This window comes from Bison bison, unplaced genomic scaffold (assembly GCF_000754665.1).
Source record: "Bison bison bison isolate TAMUID 2011002044 unplaced genomic scaffold, Bison_UMD1.0 scf7180017864284, whole genome shotgun sequence".
Classification (NCBI taxonomy): domain Eukaryota; kingdom Metazoa; phylum Chordata; class Mammalia; order Artiodactyla; family Bovidae; genus Bison; species Bison bison.
This window is the reverse complement of record NW_011494856.1, coordinates 495,389-523,295: the sequence shown is the minus strand read 5'-3', so window position 1 is coordinate 523,295 and position 27,907 is coordinate 495,389. Positions and strand designations below refer to the sequence as shown.

At 36.4% G+C, this 27,907-nt stretch overlaps 1 protein-coding gene across 4 annotated transcripts in view; it reads right to left on the bottom strand.

Annotated features, from left to right (window-relative positions):
- NUP98 (nucleoporin 98kDa) overlaps positions 1-27,907 on the bottom strand; it is an 87,398-nt gene that overhangs the window by 25,803 nt on the left and 33,688 nt on the right. For all 4 annotated transcript variants that reach the window (XM_010849451.1, XM_010849454.1, XM_010849453.1 and 1 more), the window contains exons 12-18: positions 26,019-26,159; positions 20,977-21,110; positions 19,175-19,362; positions 11,273-11,389; positions 9,808-10,106; positions 7,387-7,500; positions 6,208-6,346 (exon numbers count right to left, since the gene is read on the bottom strand). In XM_010849451.1, coding sequence (XP_010847753.1) covers positions 6,208-6,346; positions 7,387-7,500; positions 9,808-10,106; positions 11,273-11,389; positions 19,175-19,362; positions 20,977-21,110; positions 26,019-26,159 — 1,132 coding nt within the window. The remainder of the gene's footprint in view (positions 1-6,207; positions 6,347-7,386; positions 7,501-9,807; positions 10,107-11,272; positions 11,390-19,174; positions 19,363-20,976; positions 21,111-26,018; positions 26,160-27,907) is intronic.

Below are 27,907 nucleotides of genomic sequence, written 5' to 3'. Positions count from 1 at the left end.
AGTAACATCTATATATACAGCAAAAAAGGTACCTGTGTTACTTTGGAATTATTCTGCAGATGTTTCATAAACCTGAGTCTTGGCTCCAAAGGTAGTTAGCGTTAAGAGTAAGGAATTACCCCCATATCAACTAGCTAAATATCTGGTTCAAGAGCATCAAACTCCAGTTATTTCAAACTACCATGGCACATCAATTATTTACAATTTAATTTTAATAACTCTTAAGCCATGCATCCTTGACCAAGTCTAGTGCAAAGACCTAAATCTCAGTGAAGGTCTTATACTACTACTGTACTTTGTAAAAACAACAGTAATAATAGCAACTAACTACCATTAACGACAAAAGCTTGCAGAATGAGGTATCAGGAGCATCACAATATTAACATTAACCATTAAATGAGTGTGAATTGATAATAATAATGGTAATATATTCCTTCTAATAGCAACATCTAAGATAAAGGACTGTGCCCTTATTCATTCAGTATGCCTTGGATCTAGTACAGTGATTACCATATAAAAACAGATGAGTTTTAACATTATTTTCTATTGAGGTAAGAAGGTATAATAAAAGTTAACACTATTCTACTGCTCCTATGAATCTGACACTCTAGATGCCTCAAATCATGTGACTCTCAGTATTTTTCTTTCTGCAGCTGGCTTAAATCACTGAGCACAATGTCCTAAAGGTTCATCCATTCTACAGCATGTCAAAGTTTCCTTCCTTTTTAAGACTAAGTAATATTCCATGGTGTGCATATACATTTTGTTTATTCATGGACACTTGGGTTTCTTCTATCTCTTGACTATTATGAATAGTGCTGCTGTGAATATGGGTATGTACATTTTTCAAGACTCTGTTTTCAATTGCTTTGGATATATACCCAGAAGTGGAAATGCTGGGTCACTCCTAATTTTTGAGGAACCATATACTCTTTCACAACAGCTGCACCACATTTTATATTCTCACCAAAATACACAAAGGTTCCAGTTTCTCCATACTCCTGCAAAAACGTTATTTTTCTTTTAAATTAACCTCCTAATGGGTTATTATCAATGTTGAGCATCTTTTCATATGCTTGTTGGCCATTTGTCTATCATATTGTGAACCCAAATCCTCTGACCATTTTTAATTGCTTTTTTTTTAAATGGTTTTTTAAATAGTTCTTCATATTCTGGATATTAACCCTTACACTAGACATGGTTTGCTGACTTTTCATTCTGTTGATTGGGTTCTTTGATGTATAGAAGTTTTAAATTTTGATGTGAAAGTGAAAGTGAAGTCACTCAGTCGTGTCCGACTCTTTGTGACCCCATGGACTACAGCCTACCACGCTCCTCCGTCCATGGGATTATCCAGGCAAGAGTACTGGAGTGGATTGCCATTTCCTTCTCCAGAGGATTTTCCCGACCCAGGCATCGAACCCGGGTCTCCCGCATTGTAGGCAGACGCTTTACCATCTGAACGACCAGGGAAGCCCTAAAAATTCTGATGTAGTCTAGTTTATTTTCACTATTTGCTGCCTATGCATTTAGTATCATACCCAGGAAATTCTTGTCAAATATAGTGTGAAACATATTATACCTTTTTTTTTAATAGTTTTAAGCCTTATGCTTTAGGTTTTTGATCAATTTTGAATTAATTTTTATTTATAGCATAACGTAAGGGTCCAACTTCATTCTTCTGTTACGTAGATCCAGTTTTCCCAAAACCACTTGTTGAAGAAACTGTTCTTTCCCCACTGCATGGTCTTGACAACTCTGTCAACATTTAACCATCTATGTGAGGTCTCCAGTGTGGGCTCCCTAATATGTGGGGGCTCTCTGTTCTGTTCCATATATATACGTCTGTCTTTATGCCAGTAACACACTGTTTCAGTTACTGTACCTTTGTTTTCAAGTCACAAAGTCTGATTCCCCCAGCTTTGTTGTTTTTTAAGGTTAATTTGACTGTTCATGGTACCCTTGAGATTCTTTATGTTTTAGGATCATTTTTCCTATTTCTGCAAAAGATGCAGCTGGGATTTTGATAGGAATTACATTAAGTCAGTAGGCTGCTTTGGGTAGCATGGATAACTTAACAATTTTAGGTTCTCCAATCCATGAACATGGGATATCTTTTCATTTATTTGCCTTCTTTAATTTCTCTTAACAATGTTTTGTAGTTTTCAGTGTACAAGTTTTTCGCCTCTTTGGTTAAGTTTATTCCTAAAGTATTTTATTCTTCGTGATGCCATTATAAACAAAAATGTTTTCATAACTACCTTTTCAGATTGTCAATGTACAGAAACTAAACTGATTTTTATTGTGTTGATTTTGCATCTTGCTACCTTGTTAAATTTGTTCATTAGCTATAAGTTTTTTGGTGTGGAATTTTTAGGCTTTCTACATATAAGATCACATCATCTGTAAAGAGAGAAAACATAACATCTTTCTTTCCAATTTGAATATCTTTAATCTTTATCTTGTTTAACTGCTTTGGTTAAGACTTACAGTATTATGTTGAATGCTGGTGGCAAAAGCAAACATTACTGTCTTATTCCTCATCTTACAGGAAAAGCTCTCAGTCTTTAACTACAGAAGATCCCCTGGAGAAGGAAATGGCAATCCACTTTGAGAGAATTCCATGGACAGAGAAGCCTGGTGGGCTACAACCCATGGGCTGGAACACAACTGAGTGACTAACACTTTCTCTTCTTTTTATGATGTTCACTGAGAAAAGAAGAGAAACAAAAGGCAAAGAAGGGAAAGATATACCCAAGTGAATGCAGAGTTCCAGAGAACAGTGATGAGATGAGGACTTCTTCAGTGAACGATGCAAAGAAATAGAGGAAAACAACAGAATGGGAAAGACTAGAGATCTCTTCAAGAAAATTAGAGATACCAAGGGAACATTTCATGCAAGGATGAGCACAATAAAAGAAACAGCAAGGACCTAAAAGAACAGAAGAGATTAAGAAGAGGTGGCAAGAACACAAAGAAGAACTCTACAAAAGATCTTAGTGATTCAGATAACTAAGATGGTGGAGTCATTAACCTAGAGCCAGACATCCTGGAGTGTGAAGTCAAGTGGGTCGCAGGAAGCATTACTACGAACAAAGCTAGTGGAGGTGATGGAATTCTAGCTGAGCTTTTAAAATTCTAAAAGATGATGCTGTTAAAAGTGCTACACTCAATATGTCAGCAAATTTGGAAAACTCAGCAGTGGCCCAGGATTGGAAGAAGATAAGTTTTTATTCCAGTCACAAAGATAAGCAATGCCAAAGAATGTTCATACTACCATACAATTGTGCTCATTTTACATGCTAGCAAGGTTATGCTCAAAATTCTTCAAGCTAGGCTTCAGCAGCACGTGATCTGAGAACTTTCAGATGTACAAGCTGGATTTAGAAAAGGCAGAGGATCCAGCGATCAAATTGCCAACATCCACTGAAAAAGCAACAGAGTTCCAGAAAAACATCTACTTCTGCATCACTGACCACGCTAAAGCCTTTGACTGTGTGGATCACTACAAACTGGAAGATTCTTAAGAGATGGGAATACCAGACCACCTTATCTGCCACCTGAGAAACCTATATGCAGATCAAGAAGCAACAGTTAGAACTGGACAGGGACTAACAGATTGGTTCAAACTTGGAAAAAGAGTATGTTAAGGTTGTATACTGTCCCCCTGCTTATTTAACTTATATGTAGAGTAAGTACATCATGAGAAATGCTCTGCTAGATGAATTTCAAGCTGGACTCAAGACTGCTGGGAGAAACATCAACAACCTCCAATATACAGATGATACCACTCTAATGGCAGAAAACAAAGAGGAACTAAAGAGCCTCTTGATGAAGGTGAAAGAGAAGAGTGAAAATGCGGGCTTAAAACTCAACATTCAAAAAACTAAGATCATGGCATCCAGTCCTAGCACTTTATGGCAAACAGATGGGGAAAAAGTGGAAATAGTGGCAGATTTTATTTTGTTTGGCTCCAAAGACACTGTGGACGGTGACTGCAGCCACAAAATTAAAAGACACTTGCTCCTTGGAAGAAAAGCTATGACAAACCTAGGCAGTGTATTAAAAAGCAGAGCCATCACTTTGCTGACAAAGGTCCATATAGTCAAAGCTATGGCTTTTCCAGGAGTCATCATGTATGGATGTGAGAGTTGGACCTAAAGAAGGCTGAGAGCTGAAGAACTGATGCTTTTGAATTGTGGTGTTGGAGAAGTCTCTTGAGATGCTTGGACAGCAAGGAGATCAAACTAATCAATACTAAAGGAAATCAATCCCGAATATTCATTGGAAGGACTGAAGCTCCAATACTTTGGCCACCTGATGTGAAGAGTGGATTCACTGGAAAAATAACCTGATGCTGGAAAAGACTGAAGGCAGGAGGAGAAGGAAGCGACAGAGGATGATAAAGTTGGATGGCATCACCCGACTCAATGTAAAGGACAGGGAAGCCTGACGTGCTACAATGAGGTCGCAAAGAGTAGGACATGACTTAGCGACTGAACAATAATAAATGATGTTCACTGTGGGTTTCTCTAACATGGCTTTTATTATGCTTAGTAGTTTCCTTCTAACTCTGTTTTCTATCATGAAAAGTGTTAAATCTTGTCTAGTGCTTCTTCTGCATCATCAACAGTGATGATCATGTGCTTTTCTTCTTTTGTCCTGTCAATGTGATGCATTACATTCATCAATTTTTATATGTTAAGCCATCTGTGCATTTCAGAAACAAATCCTATTTGGTCATGGTGTGTAATTCAGTTGATGCACCACTGAATTCTGTTTGATAGTTATTTTGTTGAGGGTATTTACATTAACATATATTAAACATACTGGTCTGTAGTCTTCTTTTCTTACAGCACCTTTATTTAGCTTTGGACTCAGGGAAATGTTTCCCTCACAGAATTAGTTAGAAATGCTGCCTCCTCTATTCTGGGGAAGAGTTTGAGGAAAACTGGTATAAATTCTTCTTTAAATGTTTGGTAAACTTCACCAGTGAAGCCATCTGGTCCAGGGCTTTGGTAGAGCTGGAGAAGCAGGGGATATTGATTACTAATTCAATTTCCTTATTAGTTCCAGGGTTCTTCAGATCTTCTGTTTCTTCCTGGTTCAATCTCAGTGGGTTGTGAACATAAAGGATTTTAACTATGGCTCTCTGACCTGGCCTGCATTAGAAGCTAGTATCTCACACTAAAAATACAGAAAAAGAGTTAAGCACAATCACAGCAGAAACAAGGGGGAAAAAAAATACTATTACGGGACTTTTCTGGTGGCACACTGGAAAAGAATCCACCGGCCAATGCAGGGGACATGAGTTCGATTCCTGGTTCAAGAAGATTCTACATGCCATAGAACAACTAGAGCCCTCACGCCACAACTACTGAGCCCACATGCCACAATTACTGAAGCCTGTGTGCTCCAGGGCTCACAAGCCACAACTACTGAAGCTCACGTGCCTAGAGCCTGTGTTCTGCAACACAGAAGCCACCACAATGAGAAGTCGATGCACTGCAGTGAAGAGCAGCCCTCAATCACTTCAAGAAAAGAAAGCCTGCGCACAGCAATGAAGACCCAGTGCAACCAAAAATAAAATAATTAAAAAAAGAAGAAAATTACTACTAAAAATATTTTCCAAAAGGTTTTGGAAACAATTGGATCTGATAATATTAGGGAAAGGAGTCAAAAAAGTAAAAGTGTAGCATGTCTTTATCACTTATACTTTTTATTGTTTTGGCTTCGCTGGGTCTCTGCTGCTGCACACAGGTTTTCTCTAGCTGCGGCGAGCGGGAGCTACTCTCTAGTTGCTGTGTGCAGGCCTCTCACTGTGGTCCCTTCTCTTGTTGTGGAGTATGAGCTCTGGATGCACGGGCTTCAGTAATTGTGGCTTGTGGGCTCTAGAGCGCAGGCTCAGTAGTCGTGGCACATGGGCTTAGTTGCCCAGCACCATGAGGGATCTTAGTTTCCGGACCAGGGATCAAACCTGTGTCCCCTGCATTAGTATGCAGATTCTTAACCTCTGGACCACCAGGGAAGTCCCACATCACTTATGTTTTTAAGTGAAAGCACAGAAATAATAATCACATACAATAATCACATAGTAAGTCTAAGAGACAAGTTGCAGGAAAATGTACATAATATGATATACCTGTGTTAACAGAAAAAAATTGTGATTTAGCTGATTAGTTGTTAAATATGTAAATAAATTCATACCTATTTAGTCCTTCACCCACAGGTGGTTTTTGGTTATCATCTAAGTAGACAATCACTTCTTTCCTTCGGATATGTACAATGTCATCTAAATTTAGATTTGTCAAATTCACATCTCCTTCAAAATAGATCGAACCATAACCTATAAATCAGAGCAAAGAGTTAGAAACTCGTCCTACCCACTTTATACTTCCAGTGAAGGAGCAAGCAGCTTTAAACATTAATCAATATTTTAAATCACCCAGCAATTCCTTGAATGAGTTATTTCATCTGTAATATTAGACGGTGACATCAAATACACTGTTACCTGGCTTAATATGCATTTTTACAGTACTTATGTTATCCTCAAAGAAGCCTTTTAAAATCTCTTCCCAAGTATCTGTATGTGTGCGTGCATGCGTGTTAAGTTGCTCTAGTGTGTCTGACTCTGTGCGACCCTATGGACTGTAGCCTGCCAGGCTCCTCTGTCCATGGGATTCTCCAGGTAAGAATACTGGAGTGGGTTGCTATGTCCTCCCTCCAGGGAATCTTCCCAACCCAGGGATCAAACCTGCCTCTCTGAGAACTCCTGCACTGCGGGACAGGTTCTTTACCACTAGTACCACCTGGGAAGCCCTAAGTATCTGTATGGCTCCTATATAAGCAACCCTTGGCACCTAGCCTATAGTATGAATTAAAATACTTGAGCTCTTCTTTTAATACAATACAGCAAGATGAGATCTTTCTTCCCCAAGAAAATTTTATCTGTAGTAACTTAATAATATGAAACAACCTAATTATTACCCATCTCATTAATTTTGTCACTTAGTATTTGCTGTTTATAGTATTTTAATTGTAGAAAATTGCAATGAGCCAAATACTTGCCAAAGAGTATTAAAAAGTTTTAGTCTTTTTGTTACTTGTTAATCAAAGTGTTCATTCAGGCCAAGGTGGTCCAAATGTAGGTAAAAAACAAATTTAGCTATCAAGCACTTCCTTCACTTAAATACAAAGACAAGGTGCAGATTTCTGGCTTATACACTGCGGCTGCTAAGTTGCTTCAGTCGTGTGCGACTCTGCGACCCCATGGACTGCAGCCTACCAGGCTTCTCCATCCATGGGATTTTCCAGGCAAGAGTACTGGAGTGGGTGGCCATTGTCTTCTCCGGTTTATGCACTACTAACTCCTAAATTCAGACTCACCTTTACGACCAATAGTGAAGTCAGAGACAATGCACTCTCCTTTTTCATTGGTAATTTTAGCAAGGTCATCCATGGATGGAATAGTATAGTAGCCAACCTTAGTGAGAATGATGCCTATGACAAAAGAAACCAAAAATACAGTACTGGTTGTGACTGACATCGGTTAGAGGAATTTTCAGCAATATTCATTTCACTTTTTCATTGTAAAAAAAATTTTAGAGTGGATAATTTAAAAAATTACCTGATACAATCAGTAAATAAATTACTATATAAAAAGAAAATATACAGGAATAAAGCATTTTTCCAAACTGGTTTTCTTTTCTGCTCACCCCTGACCCCAGCTGATTTTTTAAGAAACACCATTCCTAAGAGAAACCAAGTATTTAAAAGAAACCAAGGATTTAAAAAACCTTACTTACATGGTTAGGTAAGTTTGGAGAACATACATATGACAGTATATTACACATTCTTAAAACTCACGGAAATCAAGATGAAAAATCCTGCGTGAGAAAGTCACGCAGACAAATGGAAACTTTAAGTACTAACTAGGTAGATAGCAGAAGAAATCAAAGAAAATACAACATGAGTGTGCTTGCTCTAATCACTCCTGTTCCATTAACAGGCAGAGATCAGGCTAACCTGCTTCTGAGAAAGGCCCATACAAGAGTTTAAGGCCCATATAAGATTAAATTAGTCTCCAGCAATGCCCACTCAATATGCTTAAGGTTTAGAGGGTTGTTAGAGTGTTCTTGAGACTGGAATTCTAAATTGGGAGGCAACAAAGAAGGTCAGTGAAAAACTAGAAACAATTTTAAAATATCTTGACTGAGTATTTAAGATGTAGTATCATAATGAACTCATGTAGGTGTCTAAATACAAACACAGATAACACAGGACTCTTAATGTTAAAGAATAAAGTTGTTTCTTTAGTGTTCCATGTGACCAGAAGATATATACAAAGACAATAAGATAATTAGACATAGATGAAGTTTACAGACACATTAATATACACTGCAAAATAACCCCAAAAGTTCACTAAGAGAATGGAGAAACTAAATTTGTCGTAATTATATAATGCAATGCTACATGGTAATAAAAAGAACCAAATGCTGATAAATATACATCATGGATAAAATCTCATAAGAAAATGCATCTGCCAATGCAGGGGACACAGGTTTGATCCCTGGTCTGGGAAGATCCCACATGCTTCAGGGCAACTAAGCCTGTGCACCACAGCTACTGTGTGCCACAACTACTGAAGCCAGCATGCCGCAGAGCCTGTGCTCTCCAACAAGAGAAGCACCACAATGAGAAGCCTGTGCAGCCACCACAACCAGACAGTACCCCCAGCTTGCTGCAACTAGAGAAAGCCCATGTGCAACAAGAAGACCCAGTGCAGCCAAAAATAAGTAAATAATTAAATGTTTTAAAAAACACATTAAAAAAAAAAATAACAGGAAAGGGAATTCCCTGGCGGTCCAGTGGTTAGGACTCTGTGCTGTCACTGCTGAGGGTAGGATTAGATCCCTGCTTGGGGAACTAAGATCCTACAAGTCATGTGTCATGGCCAAAACATAAATTAAAAAAAAAAAAAAAACTAGGAAGAACTAATCTATGTGACAGAAACCAGACTATGGTTGATTTCTGGAGATGGAAACACAAAGGAACTTTCCAGGGTTAAAGAAATATTCTCTCTTGAGTGTATGTGTTTGTATATATGAGTATACATACACACATATATATGTCTAAATTTATTGAAATGAACACTTAAGACCTATATACTTCACTACATGTAAACTGTATCTCAGTGAAAAGGGGAAGGGGAAATGTAAAAATATTGTCAAAACCCAAATGAGGTAAGTCAGCAGATAAAAAAGGAACTTTAAGCATCCCATCAAGATACTTCAATCCAATTTATGCTATGTCACAGACTAGTTGGCATAAACTAGTCAGTTCATTGTTGGGGACAAAAAAGAAAAACACAGAACTGAAGTGATAATAACCAAACAACCATTAACGTTTGAATGCCTACTCTAGTCTGGCATTATGGTCTGTATACTTTAACTCAAATCTCAAAAATCGTGCAAGTAACTACTGCTATAATTTTAATTAAAAAATGAATAGGCAATATATGTGAATTTATGAAGTTAGAAAAGTTATAAGGATAGTCCCTCTTGCTACCAAACTTGGAGTATTTAAAACATAACAGGATAATTAACGAAATGAATTTTGACTACTCCAAAAGTACAAAACGATGTGAATTCCAAATCAACCACAGCATTAGTGACAAATGTTCATATGTTAACTTTCATAAAAATGCAATAAAAAATATTTAGAAGTTCAGATAGCTAACTTCTATTACGATGAAAATATGTGATCAATAAGAGGTCTCAAATGACTGGTAAGAGATCTGAATCTGACCTGCTGGATGTATATGGTAAGTACTATTTTCAATTTCTTCTCGGTCATCCTGCAGTGACTCCTCATGAAAAGAGGTCTCTTCACTGCTTCCTTCCAGTCCATTTCGCAAGGCAGCACGCATGTTTAATGCAACGATAGTATCATCTACACTGTTGCTGCTGTTATGTTTATTTCCAGCACTTTCTGGGGTTTGAGGAATGGGTTTGGCAATAGGGTTAGTATAAAAACGTGACACAAGAGAATCATCTTCTCCATCCTGCTGATGATTCTCATCCACTGGTTTGCTCAGAAAACTGAATCTGAAAAGGGAGAAAGTAAACAAATACTGTTTTAGCCCCTTGTAGTAAAACAGCATCAATCAATCATTACTAGGCCTTCATTAAGTATCTGACACTGTTCTATGTAATTCCATGTATTAAAAATTCACTTAATACTTACGGTAATCCTATAAAATAGGCTGCTATCATTCTCTGTATTTTCTGAGTCAGAAAACTCAGACACAGAAAAATAACTTGTCAAGGTCACAAAGCTATAAGTGCTAGAGTTAGCACTGTAACCCATGAAGACTGAATGTAGATTCCCTGCCTTTAACTGATCTATTTTAATGAATGAATGAATCTGAGTGTCAAAATTTTTAAAGAGAGGAGGGAGTCTACTATGTGGGGGTCAAATAATCAGTAGTGAATTTCATAATATAAAACTGAAAAAATTAAATTTAATACTATAATCAATAGAGTATTAGAAAATGCTTCATTATTGAAAAATCAAACTAAATTTCATCCAAAGAGGAAAAAATAGGAGTGCAAAGACATATATATAAGGATTTTTCACTGAAGCGTTATTTTGAATACAGGAACACCAAAATAATCTAAATATCCTCTAAAAGAGAACTGACTGAATTATCTTACATTCATGATATTGGTTATAGAGTCACTTAAAAAGAGGCAGGTTAGCCATATCATGTTGATAGTAAATGGTTACAGAATACCATTTCATGCATAATCACTATAATATTTAAAGAATATACTCAATAAATAAATTTCTAAACCATTAGAAAATATGCTGACTTATTAAGGATTAGTGTATACACTTGTACTTTCTCCTTTATATATTTCTATACTGCTTTGAGGTGGGTGTTGGTTACAGCTGTACATCACTTTAATAACTATCACAAACAAAATCTTATTTAAGAGGGATAAGGGGAGTCACATGCATATTATTAACCTTCTCCAAAACAACATACATGGATACCAAAAAAGTTTTGCAAAACTGAATCAGAAAAAAAATAATTGTAGTGTCTATGGTACTCAAGAGGTAAATACATGACATAACTTCTAGTGCTCACATGCCATTGTACTTCCAACTTCGTAAAATTTGTTGAATGAATAACTACTAAGCTCAGAACCTCTTCTAAATGAGAAGAAGGCTCTCGACCAGAAATAACCCAAAAGAGCGTTCAGCTTACCTCTCTCCATTTTCTGGATAATCAGATGGTGAAGCTAGATCTTCTGAATCACGATTAACAGGAGAGAATAGACTGCTATTGTTAAGGTTTTTCAAAACCAACTTCTTAATGCTCTTCCTATAAACAGAGATAAAAAAAAAGAACTCAGGCATACAAAATTACACTAAAGACTATCTTAAAACCTCAAGTGGGAAAGGGAACAAGATTATTCAACTCATGTGCACCTAAAACTGACCTAACATGTTCAGTTCACCAACTCAGCTCATAAATAAATAACTAGAACATAAGGTCTCAGATATATTACACTCTGGTATTTAGAAGAATAAGCTAATAAAGCACATCAAAATCAAGTAAGAAATATGCTTCAAAATACTCTTCCTTTGCTGAACTCCGTAAGAATCTGTCTAGACACTAGTTTACTCCCCACACTGTCATGCATTTCAATTATTTTTCTACATGCCTTTTTTCTCTTTAAAAAAATTAAAAAAAATTTTTTAGCAGTCAGGATTTATGACTGCTCCTGCATAGAACTTGGCATGTTGTGTTGAAAGACTGTTGTTTGACTCTTTTGCGATCCCATGGACTGTAGCCCACCAGGCTCCTCTGTCCATGGGATTTCCCAGGCAAGAATACAGGAGTGGGTTGCCATTTCCTTCTCCAGGGGATCTTCCTGACCCAGGGAGCAAACCCATGTCTCCTGTTGGCAGGTGGATTCTTTACCACTGAACTGCCAGGGAAGCCACTGAAGGAAGACATGTTTAAATGAGAACGTTTTCTTTAAAAAAAGACAAGAAAGAGGGGTAAAAACCTCTGCTGTCCAATGATGTAAATGACCATGAATATCTAAAACATTCAAGTTTGTGTACAACAAGTTTTACTTAAAGCAAGAACCTCTATAGTATACCAGCTTTAAGTAGAAAAAACATATAAAATGATCTGAATCAACCTCCACTTAAAAAGTCACTGAATTAACTAATACACTTCATTCCCTCTTTTTAAAGAAAAAAACCAACCACTGGGAATTCCCTGGGGGTCCAGTGATTACACTGTGCTTCCAGTGCATGGATTCAATCTCTGGTTGAGGAACTAGCTCCAGCAATGCTATGTGCTATGGCCAAAAAAACAAAAACAAAAACCCACACACTGTGGTGTCTGTTCCTTACTTATGTATGCTAGGTATACTCCTCATTGTAATGGTGCTATTAAATAAATATTAAGTACGCCAATGAAAGAGGCAATTGACAACAAAAAATTATTACTTTCATGAAAAATAAAACTTGCCCTTCTACTGATGGTAGACTAAGATAATGAGGACTAATTCTCCTAGGGAGGATCAACAGAAAACTCAGAACTCGTTCCAGGTATGAAGAGCCAACAAGATGGTAAAAAATGACAGTACTAGTAATTTAAGGGGACAGTGGCACAGGGAGGTGTCCTGTACTTGGGGTTGCTTTTCTCCTGGAGACTTTTCTGATTCCAAGGGCAAGGCTAAGAGGCTGATAGTGAACTTGACAGTCTTGTGGGACTAGAAAGGCAGAGACTAGAATCTAGAGCCACACAAGGTGTGAAGCTCAGCTTTGACTCATCTCAGTAAGCACCTGTCATTAAAAAAATCTCTTAAGATCAATATCAGCATCCTTGAACTCATTACTGTCAGTTTTCTTCAAAAAAGATAAATAGCCAATAAGCACATAAGTTATGCAACATCATAAAGGGGATGCAAATTACAAGGATGAGGTACCACTTCACCCCCACCAGGATGACTGTTGTAAACTGATAGACAAACCAGAAAACAAGTGGTGACAAGGGTACGGAGAAAATGAAAACAATGTGCATTGCTGGAGGTAATGTAAAATGCTGCAGCTGCTGTGGGAAACAGTTTGGCAGGGTTAAGTACAGGGACTTCCCTGGTGGTCCAGTGGTTAAGAATCTGCTTTGCAATGCAAGGGACATGGGTTCAATCACCAGTCGGGGAAGATGCCACATGCCACAGAGCAATTAAGCCTGTGCACCACAACTACTAAAGCCCGAAAACACTAGAGCCTATGGTCTGCAACAAGAGAAGCCACCGCATTAAGAAGCCTGAGTACCACAACTAGAGGGTGGCCCCCATCTCCCCAACTAGAGAAACCCTGCTCACAGCAATGAAGACTCAGTACAGCCAATAAATAAATAAATTATATTAAAAAGGGGGGGGGTTAAGTACAGAATTAATGTACGACCGAACAATTTCAGTCCTAGGTATATACCCAAAAGAACTGAAACCAGGGACTCTTTACTCGTACATCAACATTCACAGGAGCACTATTCACACAGCTAAAAGGTGGAAACAACCCAAATGTCCATCAATAGATGGAATGGATAAACACAATGTGGGATAATCATATGATGGAATTTTGTTCAGCCTTAAAAAAAGAATGAAGTTCTGATACATGCTACAACTTAAGAAAAAAGTAAAGAATCTTTAAAACATTATGCCAAGTAAAATAATCCAAACACAAAAGAATAAATTCTGCATGATTCCCTGCACATGTAGTATCTAAAATAGGCAAATTCTTACAGATAGCAAGTAATATAGAGGTTAAAAGGGACTGGAGGAAGAATAAAATAGAGAATTATTGCATGGCAGAAAGTTCTGGAAATACCAGTGGTGGTAGTTATACAATATTATTAATATACTTAACATCACTGAATTGTACTTGACAGAACACATATTTTACCATTTAAACCATTTTCATGTATATCTTACCACAGTAAAAATTAGTAAGTAAAACAATAAAAAAGATCAGAAAAATCTCCATGTTAAGAATTTATACTCTTGAATAACCCAAGACTCAAAAAACTCTATGAAAATCAGAAAGCATTTATCATATAATTATTATCTGAATGTTAAGAGTACTTCATATCAAAACTTATAGAGTATAAATACAGCTGAACTATTAATAAAAGGGAAACTTACATCTCTAAAGCATGTATTTGGAAAGGAGCAAAATTAAAAATAAAAAGTGAGCATTGATTTAAACAAAGGACAGAAAACATATACCAATAAAAGGGGGGGATTAAAAATAAAATTAAACATTAGTGAAAATATGATAATTAAAATTAATGAAAAAGGAACACAGACTAGAGAGCATCAGTAATGCCAGAAGGTTAGTTCTTTGAAACAATGGGAAACTGGCAGATCCCTAACCACACTGCTACAATGAGAAGGCACAAACCACCACCATGTCACGGAATGAACAGAGACATTCCTACAGATTCCACTAAAATAAAAAAGACGGTAAGGGTATTTTTAAACAACTTTATGCCAATAAGTTTGCAATTTTAATGAGCTGAAATGAATATTATAAGAACATAACTCATCAAAAGTGACACAAAAAATGAAAAAGCTTAAGTTCTATAACTTTAAAGTCAACAATTAAAATGAAACAGCTTACTGCAAACAGTATCTTCACCAGTATCCAACATTTAATGGGGGAGAGGAGAAGCCTATCTTACACCAAGCCTCCCAGAAAGGAGGAAATGATCCAATTTGTTTGTGAGGTCAGCATAACTTTTATACCAAAACTGGGTAAGAAAACTTTAAGAAAGGAGCACACCCAAGCCAATCTAAATCAGAAACACCGAAGGCAAAAAACAAAACAAAAAAATCCTGGACAAAATTTTACACAGTGAATCCTACAAGCAAGTTACTGAACACTGTCAGGAACTTTGGAAAGGAATTAGGAGCCAACATGAAAGGGTTCCTGTTGGCCAAAGAAAAAACAACCTCATCAGCACAGAAAATAACAGCTGCAACGGATAGAAACGCAACAAACAGGGGTGAGGGAGGTGGGGAGAGTGAAGAAGATGGTTTAATTAAATGCTTCACATGAAGAACACATGACTAGAAGGCAAGGAACTTAAATATGGAACATAAAAACAGTGCCAGGCAAATGTGAGAGGATGATGGGGGCTAGCTTAGTAAATAATAAACAGAATACCATTCGGTCAGGTCATGTTTCAAACACTGACAAGAAAGCTGGAAAATAAAATTCTGTTTGAAAATAATATGTGTATTTAAAACCATAAACATATCAAAACACTCCCCCTGCCTGACAGTTCTCCCAATCCGTCTTCAGTTTAAACAACACATCCTCAGACAAGCTTTCCTTCACTATTCTCTACTGGTCTCTCTCACAGTGGCAAGCTCTACTTCCTTCTGTAACCTGTCTCACTTGGGATTATTCTTTGTCAGCATCTCTTCTCCCACAGACTGTGACAGAGGAATGTGTCTGGTTCACAGCTGGATCCCCAGAGCCCATCACACTTGCATGTAGTAGTTTGTGATAAATGTCTGCTGAATAAAGGAATGAACAGAGGTATTAAAGAATATTTCTAAATCTGTCATTCAGAATAAAAAATATTAATGGCTTGTTCTATAGAAACTTTTCTCTGACTATGACGTAAAGGCAAGACACGACACCAGTAGGGTTCTCACACTTGTCAAGCTATCAAATTCATCTTGCAGAGCAAACCAAGTTCAGTTCTAGTGCTGGCCATCAGAATTCTCTGCCATCTACATTTTTCACATAACTAGAACAAAAAATTTCACAATTCATACAGAAACACAAAAGACCCCAAATAGCCAAAGCAGTCTTAAGAAAGAAGAATGGAGCTGGAGGAATCAACCTTCCTGACTACAGATTATACTACAAAGCTACAGTCATCAAGACAATATGGTGCTGGCACAAAAACAGAAACATAGACCAATGGAACAAGATAGAAAGCCCAGAAATAAACCCATGCATCTATGGGTACCTTATTTTTGACAAAGGAGGCAAGAATAAACAATTGGGCAAAGAGAGCCTCTTTAATAAGTAGTACTGGGAAAACTGGACAGCTACATGTAAAATAATGAAATTAGAACACTTCTTAACACCATACACAAAGATAAACTCAAAATGGATTAAAGACCTGAAGTAAGATCAGAAACTATAAAACTCTTAGAGGAAAACATAGGCGGAACACTCAATGACTTAAATCAAAGCAAGATCCTCTATGACCCACCTCCTAGAGTAAATAAAAAATAAAATAAATAAAATAAAGCAAATAGATGGGGAAACAGTGGAAAGAGTGGCAGACTTTATTTTTTTGGGCTCCAAAATCACTGCAGATGGTGACTGCAGCCATGAAATTAAAAGACACTTACTCCTTGGAAGGAAAATTATGACCAAACTAGACAGCATATTAAAAAGCAGAGACATTACTTTGCCAACAAAGGTCCGTCTAGTCAAGGCTACGGTTTTTCCAGCAGTCATGTATGGATGTGAGAGTTGGACTGTGAAGAAAGCTGAGAACCAAAGAATTGATACTTTTGAACTGTGGTGTTGGAGAAGACTCTTGAGAGTCCCTTGGACTGCAAGGAGATCCAACGAGTCCATTCTGAAGGAGATCAGCCCTGGGATTTCTTTGGAAGGAATGATGCTGAAGCTGAAAATCCAATACTTTGGCCACCTGATGCAAAGAACCGATGACTCATTGGAAAAGACCTTGATTCTGGGAAAGACTGAAGGCGGGAGGAGAAGGGGATGACAGAGGATGAGATGGTTGGATGGTATCACTGACGTGATGGACATGAGTTTGAGAAGGCTCCGGAAGTTGGTGATGGACAGAGTGAGACATGACTGAGCAACTGAACCAAACTGAACTGAAACAGTGAAGACAGTAGTAGATGTGCTTACAGAAGTAATGGAAGGTCAGTTCTTAGAGGCCCTTATATGCCACTATAAGCAACTTGGCTTTTATATGTTGAAGTATGAACCACTTCTGAGTTTTGGACAGAAGACTGACGTGGTCTGACTTACACTTTAAAAGAATCACTATTAACTGTATTTCAGAACAGAATGCAAAGAAACAAGGATAAAAGCAGAAAGATTAGTTAGGAGAATATTGTAATATTCAATCAAGAGATGATGGTGCCCTGGATTAAGGTAATTAGTGGCAGTGAATATGGTATGAATTGGTCAGATACTTGATAATTTTTAAGGGTAGAACAAAGATGTGCTAAAGGCTTAGATATTAGGAGTATGATAAAAGTCAATGATGATTCCAAAAACTTTGGCCTGAGCAACTAGAGTGACAAAAATGCAATTAGATGCAACAGGAAAGGCTTTGGGTGGAACAGCTTTGAAGGAGATGATCAGGAGTTTGTTCAATTTTGGACACATTAATTTGGATATAAATATAAGTGGAGATGTCGAGTATGGCTGGATATTGGATATAAGACTCCCCAGAGTTTGGGAGATGTCCAGGCTGGAGATAAATGTTTGAGAATTAGACTATAGATATTAAATCACTTTGGAAGTGAATAAAGATAATGAGATCAAGAGTTGAGCCTAGGAATCAGGAAGAAGAGGGAAGAACCAGCAAGGGAGACAGGAGGAGCAACTAGTTAAGTAGGAGTAAAACTAGAAACATGACTGTAGCCGTGAAATTAAAAGACTCTTGCTCCTTGGAAGAAAAGCTATGACAAACCTAGACAGCATATTAAAAAGCAGAAACATTACTTTCCAGACAAAAGTCCGTATAGTCAAAGTTATGGTTTTTCCAATAGTTATGTACAGATGTGAAAGCTGTACCATAAAGAAGGCTGAGCACAGAAAAATTGATGCTTTCGAACCGTGGTGTTGGAAAAGACTTCAGAGAGTCCCCTGGACTGCAAGGAGATCAGTCCTGAATATTCACTGCAGGACTGATACTGAAGCTGAAGCTCCAATACTTTGACCACCTGAAGCAAAAAGCCAACTCATTGGAAAAGACCCTGATGCTGGGAAAGACAAAAGGCAGGAGGAGAAGGATATGACTGAGGAGGAGATGGTTGGATGGCATCACCGACTCAATGGACAGGAGTTTGAGCAAGTTCTGGGAGATGGTAAAGAACAGGGAAGCCTAGTGTGCTGCAGTCCATGGGGTCACAAAGGGTAGGACACGACTGAGCAACTGAACAACAACAACAAAACTAGAGAAGTAAATCAAGGAGACGTGATGGGTGAACCGTGTACGTCTGAAATGTCTGCCTTTCCACTCCAATTCCTTCTATTTGTTTATCATACTTGTAGATTACAAGACCTGGTGATACTGCCCTGAAAGTTGCTGATCTGATGACTGGACTAAATAAGGTGAACCTAAGCCCTTTTTATCTACTCTATACCAAACAATGTGTTAAATGCTGGGGACATAAACAGGAAATAATCCAATGATATTGTAAGAAATGTATAAAATTGAGCTTTCTGTTTCTTCTTAAGCAGCAGTCCACTATACTCTTATGAGGACAAAAAGGAGTGATAATTTTTCATACTCTATTAACACTCATAGACAAAGAACTACAAGAGATGAACTCTCATTTTACCCTCAAAGCCTTAAAAAAAAAAAAAAAGCTTTATGATTAGAAAAGTACTTGGTGTTTGAAAAAAGCCTGTGTGTGTGTGTGTGCATATATGTGTGTACATTACTTCTAGAAAAATAAACTTTGAAATGAAATGCTCTAAAATTACATCTCCAAATGGTAACTATTGTTAATACTTTGGTATGCATTTTTCTTGTTTTTACCCCTGTGTATATATACCAAAACTCTAATAAGGCATGTGTGTATACTTTATAATTTTCAATATTTACCAACTCTTCTATATACTTTCCTGTGTTCCGTTTAATGATTATTATTTAATATCTGTATTATGAGAATTCAAACAAATGTGTGTGTGCGTACGTGTATATATTATACATATATATAAAATACAGAAAGAGAGAGGTTTTTTCTTAACTAGTTTGGCCAATTTGAGTTGTGAAAAAATAGTATATTCTTGAATGGAAAGAGTAGCATGGAAACATATACACTATCATATGTAAAACAGATAAACTCACTTGGGCATGAATGCTCCATTGGCTAAGGATGGTTCATCGTCATCCAGTCCATCAAAAAGATGTGACTTGGCTGTGCCTGTTGTTTGTAAAGCCTTTGGTCGGACTCTGGTGGCAGGGCGGGGTGTCAGTTTATAATGAGTAGGTGTAGTGAGAGCCTTCTGGGCTGCTGGATTTGTTGGTTTCAATCTCTGAAAAACAAAAAAAAATCAAGGATAGCTCTAGTTTAACTCAAGTATGGTACTGGCCCTAAAAACCAGAAGACTAGCTTTCACATCTCATCTCTGCCATTCACCAGCTAGATACCTTTTGGAGTCTCAGCTCCCAGAACACAAGGATTTCTCACCCAACTTTGTATGAATGTGGGCCTGCTAATTAAACTGCCTTTATTTCTCTACAACTGATGTTCATTCATCTCACCAGCCCCATTTCAAATGGGTCTGTCTGACTTGTTTCAAAACATAATTGAGACATTCCATTTGAAGTGCTTCACAAATCAAAATGTCTTAACAGAACATATTAATATACCTTGTGCATTTCTCTTCATCTTACAAAAGAGAAAAGCCTGCAATTGTTTTGCTTTCTAAAACAAAGATGACAATATTTATGTTCATTTTAAGAAAATATAACATCAAAATTCTAAGCTTATTTTATTAAGTTTTTTATTATTTATTTAATTAAATAAAAAATCAAGAAAAACTGAGACACAGCCATAAACAACTTTTATGCAATATAAATCACTGAAAAATATATAGACATTAACTTAAAGAAACCCTGTGCCTCCTAATGCCTCTCTTTATCTCTTGGCAAGCATAAATCTACTGTCTCTATGGATCTGTGTATTCTAGACTTTTTTTATAAATGGAATCATTGTCTTTATGTTTCGCTTAACTTAGCATTGTTTTCAAGATTCATTCACACTGTAGCATGTATTGTTAGTTCATTCCATTTTATGGCTGAAATGATATTCCATCATATAGATATACAACACTGTGTTTATCCATTCATCAGCTGATGTACTCTATTACTGCATATACTAAACTAAAGCTGGGTAAATTTAATAATGTACAAGTCTGATCGTCCTCACTAGATAGCAAGCTCTTAGAGAAAATATTCTTTTTTATTTTCATTAGGTACCCTCAGTGCTCAACACAATGACTAGTCAGACATAAATGACTAAATAATAACTGTATACTGAGCAACTTATTTTAATTCTCAACACTGAATAGAATTACTATTGCCATTTTACAGATAAAATTCAGAGAGGCAAAAAGAGATCCCCAACATCTCACAGACTGTAAGTGGTAAAATAAGGATTAAATGGACCAAAGACTATTTTTAATGCTACACCACAGTGAGCAGATCATTTCAAAAGCCTACGAGACTAAGACAATGCTATGTAGAAATCAGGAGAAAAAAATTTTGATTTGCCATTTAAGACATTAAAAAAAAAGAAAGACATTATGATGCTAGAGAAATCAGCCTCCAAGAACCTTAGTTTGCTCAACTATAAGCGTATAATATCTGATTTATTTCAGGGCTCAGCCTTAAAAAGTTTCAGCCTTCACCTCAGTCTAACACTCATTTTCACCATCATGCTGCCTTCCAGATACAAAAATAATTTAGCTTTTTTGTACCCCTGGCCTACTGAAAAGCATAAATAACATGTCTTAAAAACTTAATTACAAAACCAACACAAGATTGTAAAGCAATTGTCCTCCAATCAAAATTAAGTTAAAAAAAAAAATTACACCTAAGTTTTCCTACTCTGAGAACTAATTTTATTGAAACTTCCTTAAATTTACCTCTTCTTTCTTCTTAGGGTCTGACATGGGATTCCGGAAGAGAGGAGAGTCTCCGAAAGGTGAGTATGTCAGACTATTAATGTGCTGTTGGAGAACAGCCTGCTGGGCAGCGGAAGCGTTTGGATCTGTCAAAGCTTTGTAAAAAAGGAAAGAAAAGGCAAGACACGTCAGTCCAAGGATCCAGTGCCTTAAATCAAGAGAACTCAAGGCTTCCTTCAAAATGTTCAGACTCACTCAGTAGCATTACTGGTAGAGAGCAGAGGAGCAAACTGTGAAGAAAATTAAACAATCTAAAAGATCAAAGATATGGGGAGCATTTCACAAGAGACAACACACATAAAATTTTACTGAAGTATTCATTATTGCTAATAATCAAAGAAATGTAAACCACAACAACCTTGAAGACATTTTATATCCACTTCATTATCAATGGCTCAGCTGTATAAAAAGGGATACAGTATGACTTTCAGAAACACTGCAAACTGGTTTAATTGGTCTAAAAGAAACAATGACAGTACACAGAGCAAGTACTGTTTTTATATTTTTTAACCTAATAATTTCAATCATGGAAATTTAACCCAAAGACTGAATTAAACTAGAAAGAAAATAAAGAAATGTTTGCAAGTGTTCACTGAACATTATCTGCAATAGTCAAGACTTGGAAACAATCTATGTCCGACATTAAGTTAACACTTGCAAAAATCATGTTTCATCAACATGATGGATTAACTAGATATTAAAAATGGCAATGTGGAAATAAGGTATCTTTGATTCAATAAGTAAAAAATTCCAGAATAAAAAATATTAAGTACACTGAGAACAAAGAGGAAGAAAGGTAGCAAACAAAAGTGAAAATGGCTGTATTTCATCCTTATGAGAGACAGGAACAATGATCTACAATTGTACACAGTAAAAAGAAACCAGCAACAAGTAGTCCCACAACTATGTGCACTGCACCTTGACTGATCAAGGAACTTCTTTGCAAGATAAATATTTCAAAACCAAATACTGATAAAAAATAAAATCACAGTGATTTCACTTTTAGAAATAAAATACTTTTTTCTTTATAAACATTTAAAATAAGGCTAAACCCCAAATATGATAAAGTAATTAATATAAAGGGGGTACCATAAACAAAAAGATTTTGAAAAATTTAAAACAGGGGAGAAAGACAAGAGTAGCACCAACAACAAACCTAGAACAGAAAATTAAAATTAATGAAAACGAGGTAGATCCACCTTAGTCAAATTGAGCTTTCTTAAAACTGCATGTATTCACTCAATACTAAAACACTGTATGTTGATGTATAAAGATAGAGTACAAATTTGCTCAGGAGTGCAAAACCCAGGGGAGATGTCAATTTGAAGATCATAAATTGTCTGTGCTCAGAAAGTTCCTAAATCTAATTTCAGACTACTGCTGAGAAAAATATATAGGAAGTAGCTTTTGATACACAGGGCCGCACAATAACATGATGTTTTTCTGTGGACTATACGAGACTGAAGAAAGCCTGAATACTTTTATTTATTAAAGAACTCTAATATTCACTAATCAGTTTGTCACCTGACAATCAATTATGTATTAAAATAAAAAAAAGCCACTGATCAGGACCAGCATTTAATAAGTATAGGTCACCTTTCCTGGGCATGCTCAAATAAAAACTTCCTCAACTAATCCAAACATAATTAGGAATGTGTGCAAGGATATCTTTATTTCTGTATGTTTAAATATAAAATCCACTCTATGTTAACTAGATTATTTCAAATACAGAAAAGAGCTGATTGCTGCTGCTAAGTCGCTTCAGTCATGTCCGACTCTGTGCGACCCCATAGATATCAGCCCACCAGGCTCTCCAGTCCCTGGGATTCTCCAGGCAAGAACACTGGAGTAGGTTGCCATTTCCTTCTCCAGTGCATGAAAGTGAAAAGTGAAAGTGAAGTCGCTCAGTCGTGTCTGACTCTTTAGCAACCCCGTGGATTGCAGCCCACCAGGCTCCTCCATCCATGGGATTTTCCAGGCAAGAGTACTGGAGTGGGGTAAAGAGCTGATTAGTTAGCAAGAATAAGAGAACAAGCAAACATAAGCATTAGTGAAGCCACACTGATTGGTGTTAATAGTCAGTTCTGGTCATAAAAGTTGAAAACATGCTGAAAAACCACATCATGATCAAATGATTAAAGAGATAGAAGGATTAAAAATCAAGTTTTCTGAGAACAGAAGAAATTGATACTTTAATTGAAAGAAAGGCAATAGGGTTACCACAAAGAAACTGTAGGAGACTGATCTTGCTTGGGTTTAGGAGGTCAAAGTAGAACCCCTCTAGGCTCCTCTGTCCATGGGATTTCCATTTCCCACTCTAAAAGTAGAACCACTGAGTTGAAACTCTAAAAAGGCAGGTTTTGGTTTCTAAACAACCTGAACAATGTACTGGCCTGACATGTAAAGAAGCCACCACAGCTGAGGCTTTTAAGTAAGAGACTCCAACAAGCTCTAAAGCACCTTTCATATCCTGTGATGCAAAAGATATGCATTCTAAATCAATATACCTACATTTAAATGGGCCGTAACACTACTATATGGAACTACAATATCAAATTCATGTCAGGAACTTTTAACTGGCTTTGGGAAAAGATGGATTATTAAAAGACCAATCAAAAGCTATCAAAGTAAAAATAGCAGGTTATGATATTTGTGCTACCACTTACTGAAATAAAAACTAAGGAAAAGAAATAAAACTTAAATATCTTTTAATGATAAAACTGACTTTAATTTTTCACACAGAAATTAAGAGTTCTAATTAACCTCTAGTACCTTCACAGACCTAATTAAAATCTATGGTTAAAACAAAGTAAGTTATCTACATAACACATAATGACAAAGAACAGGAAGGTGTAAATGAACAGATGAGAAAACATAACAAATGTCTAAGGAAAGAAGTGGAGACAGTGATAAAGAAAAAGAAAGTAAACTGTATCTTGGATAATAGTCAAAATGGGGACTTTCTGCCTTAATCCCAGAAAGCCTAGTGATTTAAGACTACTACATTTGAGAAAGTGAGACTGTGAAAAAATAATCAATACAAAGTATATATACAAAACAACTACTCTATCCTGTCATCCTCCTAATCAGAGTTTTAATGAAAAACTGCATCTAAGAACAGGATGCTTAAAAGAAGGAACTTTCAGAGAATGAGGAAAACAATAAAAATCCAAAAAGATGATTCAGAAGACAATAAAAAACCTTGTAGAAAGTAGAAACAAGAGTTAAAAAAAAATCAAACATTAGGACAGAAAAGGTCTGTGAATTCTCCGGCAGTCCAGTGGTTAGGACTCGGCACCCTCACTACTGGGGCCCATGTGTGAAACCTGGTTGGGGAACTAAGATGCCACAAGACTCACAGTGTGGCCAAAAAAAAAAAAGGAAAAGGTATAAGCAAATCACAGAAATTTCAGAAGAGACAATCCTAAACGTTTGTGGGGGTGGGGGAACAAGTTTCAGAAAGGCATGAAACTTACCAATAACGGTTAACGCAAGAAATACAGTCAAAATTCTGAGGGTGAATTACTTTCACACCAGTTTCATAATAAGTGTATGGAACAAATGAAGATGTTTTCAGAACTGTAAGCAGTCAAAGTTTATCTTTCATATAACTTTAACTTGAAGATACATTCCAGAAAATTTAGGAAATAAAGAGAAAAAACCTATATCCAAGACATATCAGTTTCCAGTGAGCAGACGTGAAGGGAATATCCCAGAGCAATGCTGAAGGCCTAGGTAGTAAACAGAGTTCATATTGCTACAGAACAGAGAGATTAAAGAATGAGGTAAAAGAATTCTGGTACCACCCTTAAGAATTTGGACTAATGTAAGGTGATATGGGTGAGTAACGCAAGGAAAAAAAAAAATTAGAAGTTCCAGGAGAAAGAAATAGCTGTATGAGAACAACTTATGTGGCTAAGAAGCAATGTTTTCATAGTTATAATAAAATGCTGTGTTCCTTTACAACTTTTATTCTTTCCCCAAAGAAAAGAAGACAGGAAGTATTAGGAGAAAGTACTTTATTATTACAAAAATATAAAAAGGGCAAAGAAATGAGAGAAAAAGAAGGGTAAGGAAGGGTACTATTAGCCTTACTTGATCATGGAGACTCAAGAAATACTATCTCCTAGTTGACAGAGTAAGAAAAGTATGTAAGGACATAGCTTAAATTTGCAAAGGCTTCTCAAAATGTGAAACATGAGGATTATACCTCTCCTTCATCCATCTCAGTTACTCCATATCTGCCAGGTGATATCAGTTTCTTATTTTTGGTAAAACATAATTTTCTTTAAAATAAGGTATTTAAGGGACTTCCCTAATGGTCTAGTGGTTAAGACTCTGAGGTTCCAATGCAAGGGATGCATAAGATCCCACATGCTACATCCCTTAGTCAGGGAACTAAGATCCCACATGCTACACTGTGTGGCCAAGAAAATAAAAAAATAAAGAAACAAAAGGAAATGAACAATTAAAAAAAAAAAAACAAGATCTGTAACTCACAAAGTAAGTTAATTTTAAGTTAGAAATAATAATAAAGTGGCAGGCAGACATCACAAAAACTGGGAAGGGATATTCAAATGAATGAAATATGAAAAACTTTAATAGATAAAACTTCAGGAACTCAGTACACATAGATATACTGGGAGAAGTGAATAAAGAACAGAGGTGGATCAGTGAGTTACATTCTCATCTATCATTAACAAGTTAAATACATGTAGACTTAAGCAAAATATAGCAATATAAACACATCACTTACAGATATGAACTTATTTATACACCAGATCAATTAAAAGCTGCAACAAAAGTGGTTTCTTTGGGGGCGTAAGACTAGAAGTGAGGAAGCGGGCAAAACCAGGATCTACTGTTAAGTCCTTCCACATTACATGATTGTTTAATGACTTGTATGTACGTACAGCTTAAGGAAGGACGGAATAGGGTAGCATGGAAATTCAAGTCAGCAAGTTAAGTATTAGCAAAAACCTTCTAAAGTGACTGACACTTACCTACTGGGGCCTGGGGGGCTCCAAAGCCCAAAGTGGCTGTCGTTGTATTAAATCCAGGGGCCCCAAAGGCTCCTGTACCAAGGGGCCCTCCGAGCTTAGGTTGGTTGTTCCCAAACAAAGATGCCTGTCCAGCACCAAGAGCTATGGAGACAAGAGGAAAGAAAAAGCGCCACAGAGGATCCTTTGAATGTTATGTCAGAGGTCAGTTACTTAAAAATATAATACATTTGGAAACTTCATAATAACCACTCATTTCAACAAAAAAAGCTAATACAGTAAATGCTACCTATATGCCAGGCACTGTTCTGAGATAGATATGTCAGAGGCAAAATACTTAACTTCTCTGTGCTTTAGCTTCCTCAACTATAACATGAGATAATATATAACTTAGGTATTTATCCTAAGATTAAAATAATACACATATATTAAGCATTTAGGAATCTGGTAGAGACTAACATCCATTAAATATTAGCTACTATCATATCATTTAACCTTTACAAATCTGAAATAGGAACTATTATCCCCATTTTCCAGAAGAGAAAATGGAAGGTTTAATAAATTAGTTCAAAGTCACAAATGTAGTAAGTGGTAAAACCAGAGTTCAAATCTCAATGCATCTGACAATCAGCCAGGGCTCTTAACTGCTACTGTATAGTAAAAACAGATTTGTAAAGAATTTTTAAAATTATCATTTCTCCTTAAATTTCAGCATCTGCAAATCAAAACATTCAACTGAACCAATTAAAGCCTAATGAATCGTGTTTACGAACTGTGTTGTTGGTAATGATTTTAAAGTGTAAAATGGGGAGAATTCAGTTTTTTAATAAGCTATTGGCATAAATTAAAGGTACTTTTCCACTAGCCTGCCACTCTCAAAAAAGTTATAGTTATTGGCAATTTGGAAGATCTGAAGTTCCTTTCAACATATCAATGCTTCCTGACAGAGATATGGTTTACCAGGAAAATCACTTCAAACATATTTACTTGGGATATCAAAAATATCAAATGGAAACAGCTGTGAGATGCAACCAGAAAAAAGGACAGGCAGTTTTACACAGAGAAGCATACAATGAATGTAAATTAATGAGGGTGACTCCAACATGAACAAAACATTCCCTAACTGTTCAACCTCATTAATAATGTTAAGAAGATAACAATACAGCAATGGGATTATTTCATCTTTAAAAACCCAGTTTTGAAACAGGGAATAAGACTTAACCCATTAGAAATTGGTGAAAATCCGAAGAAAAACTAAAAATATATTATTCCTTCAAAGGACACAGCTTACAGCAAACATTTCAGGATTCTTTTTTCCCCCCCAGGTAACAAACACCTCCTTACCCCTAAATAAAAGCTTAGATAAAACCTGAATATATAAAATGGGTAAAAATTTCTGTTCTGGATGGGTGTGTATTTGCATTAGCCCTGAAGGAAGAATCAGGAAACAGTCTAAAAATCACTGTATTTCAGTAAAGCCTACAAAATAATCAAAATGCATAATTAAAGGACTTACACAAGTTGAGGGATACTCTGATGGGATAATGTCAATTTATGAAATGTGTCATATTCATGATTTGTTGTAGGAATTATAAGGAAGATATACTGGGGGCACCATGGTAATAGTGTTCTTAAAAACTCCAAGTATGCTCAAGGAATAAGTAAAAATATATTCCTTTGAGACCTTCTAATGAATATCAGAATGTAATTATATATATCAGAATGTCAGAACATATTAGCTTTGGGTAGATTATTTTGTATATCTTAGTCTAACAAACTTTACTAAATCCATAGTAGGATTTAGAAGAATTTAGTAGGATTTAGTAGAAATCCATAGCAGGAGAGTGGGTTTGATTCCTGGGTCGGGAAGATCCCCTGGAGAAGGTAATGGC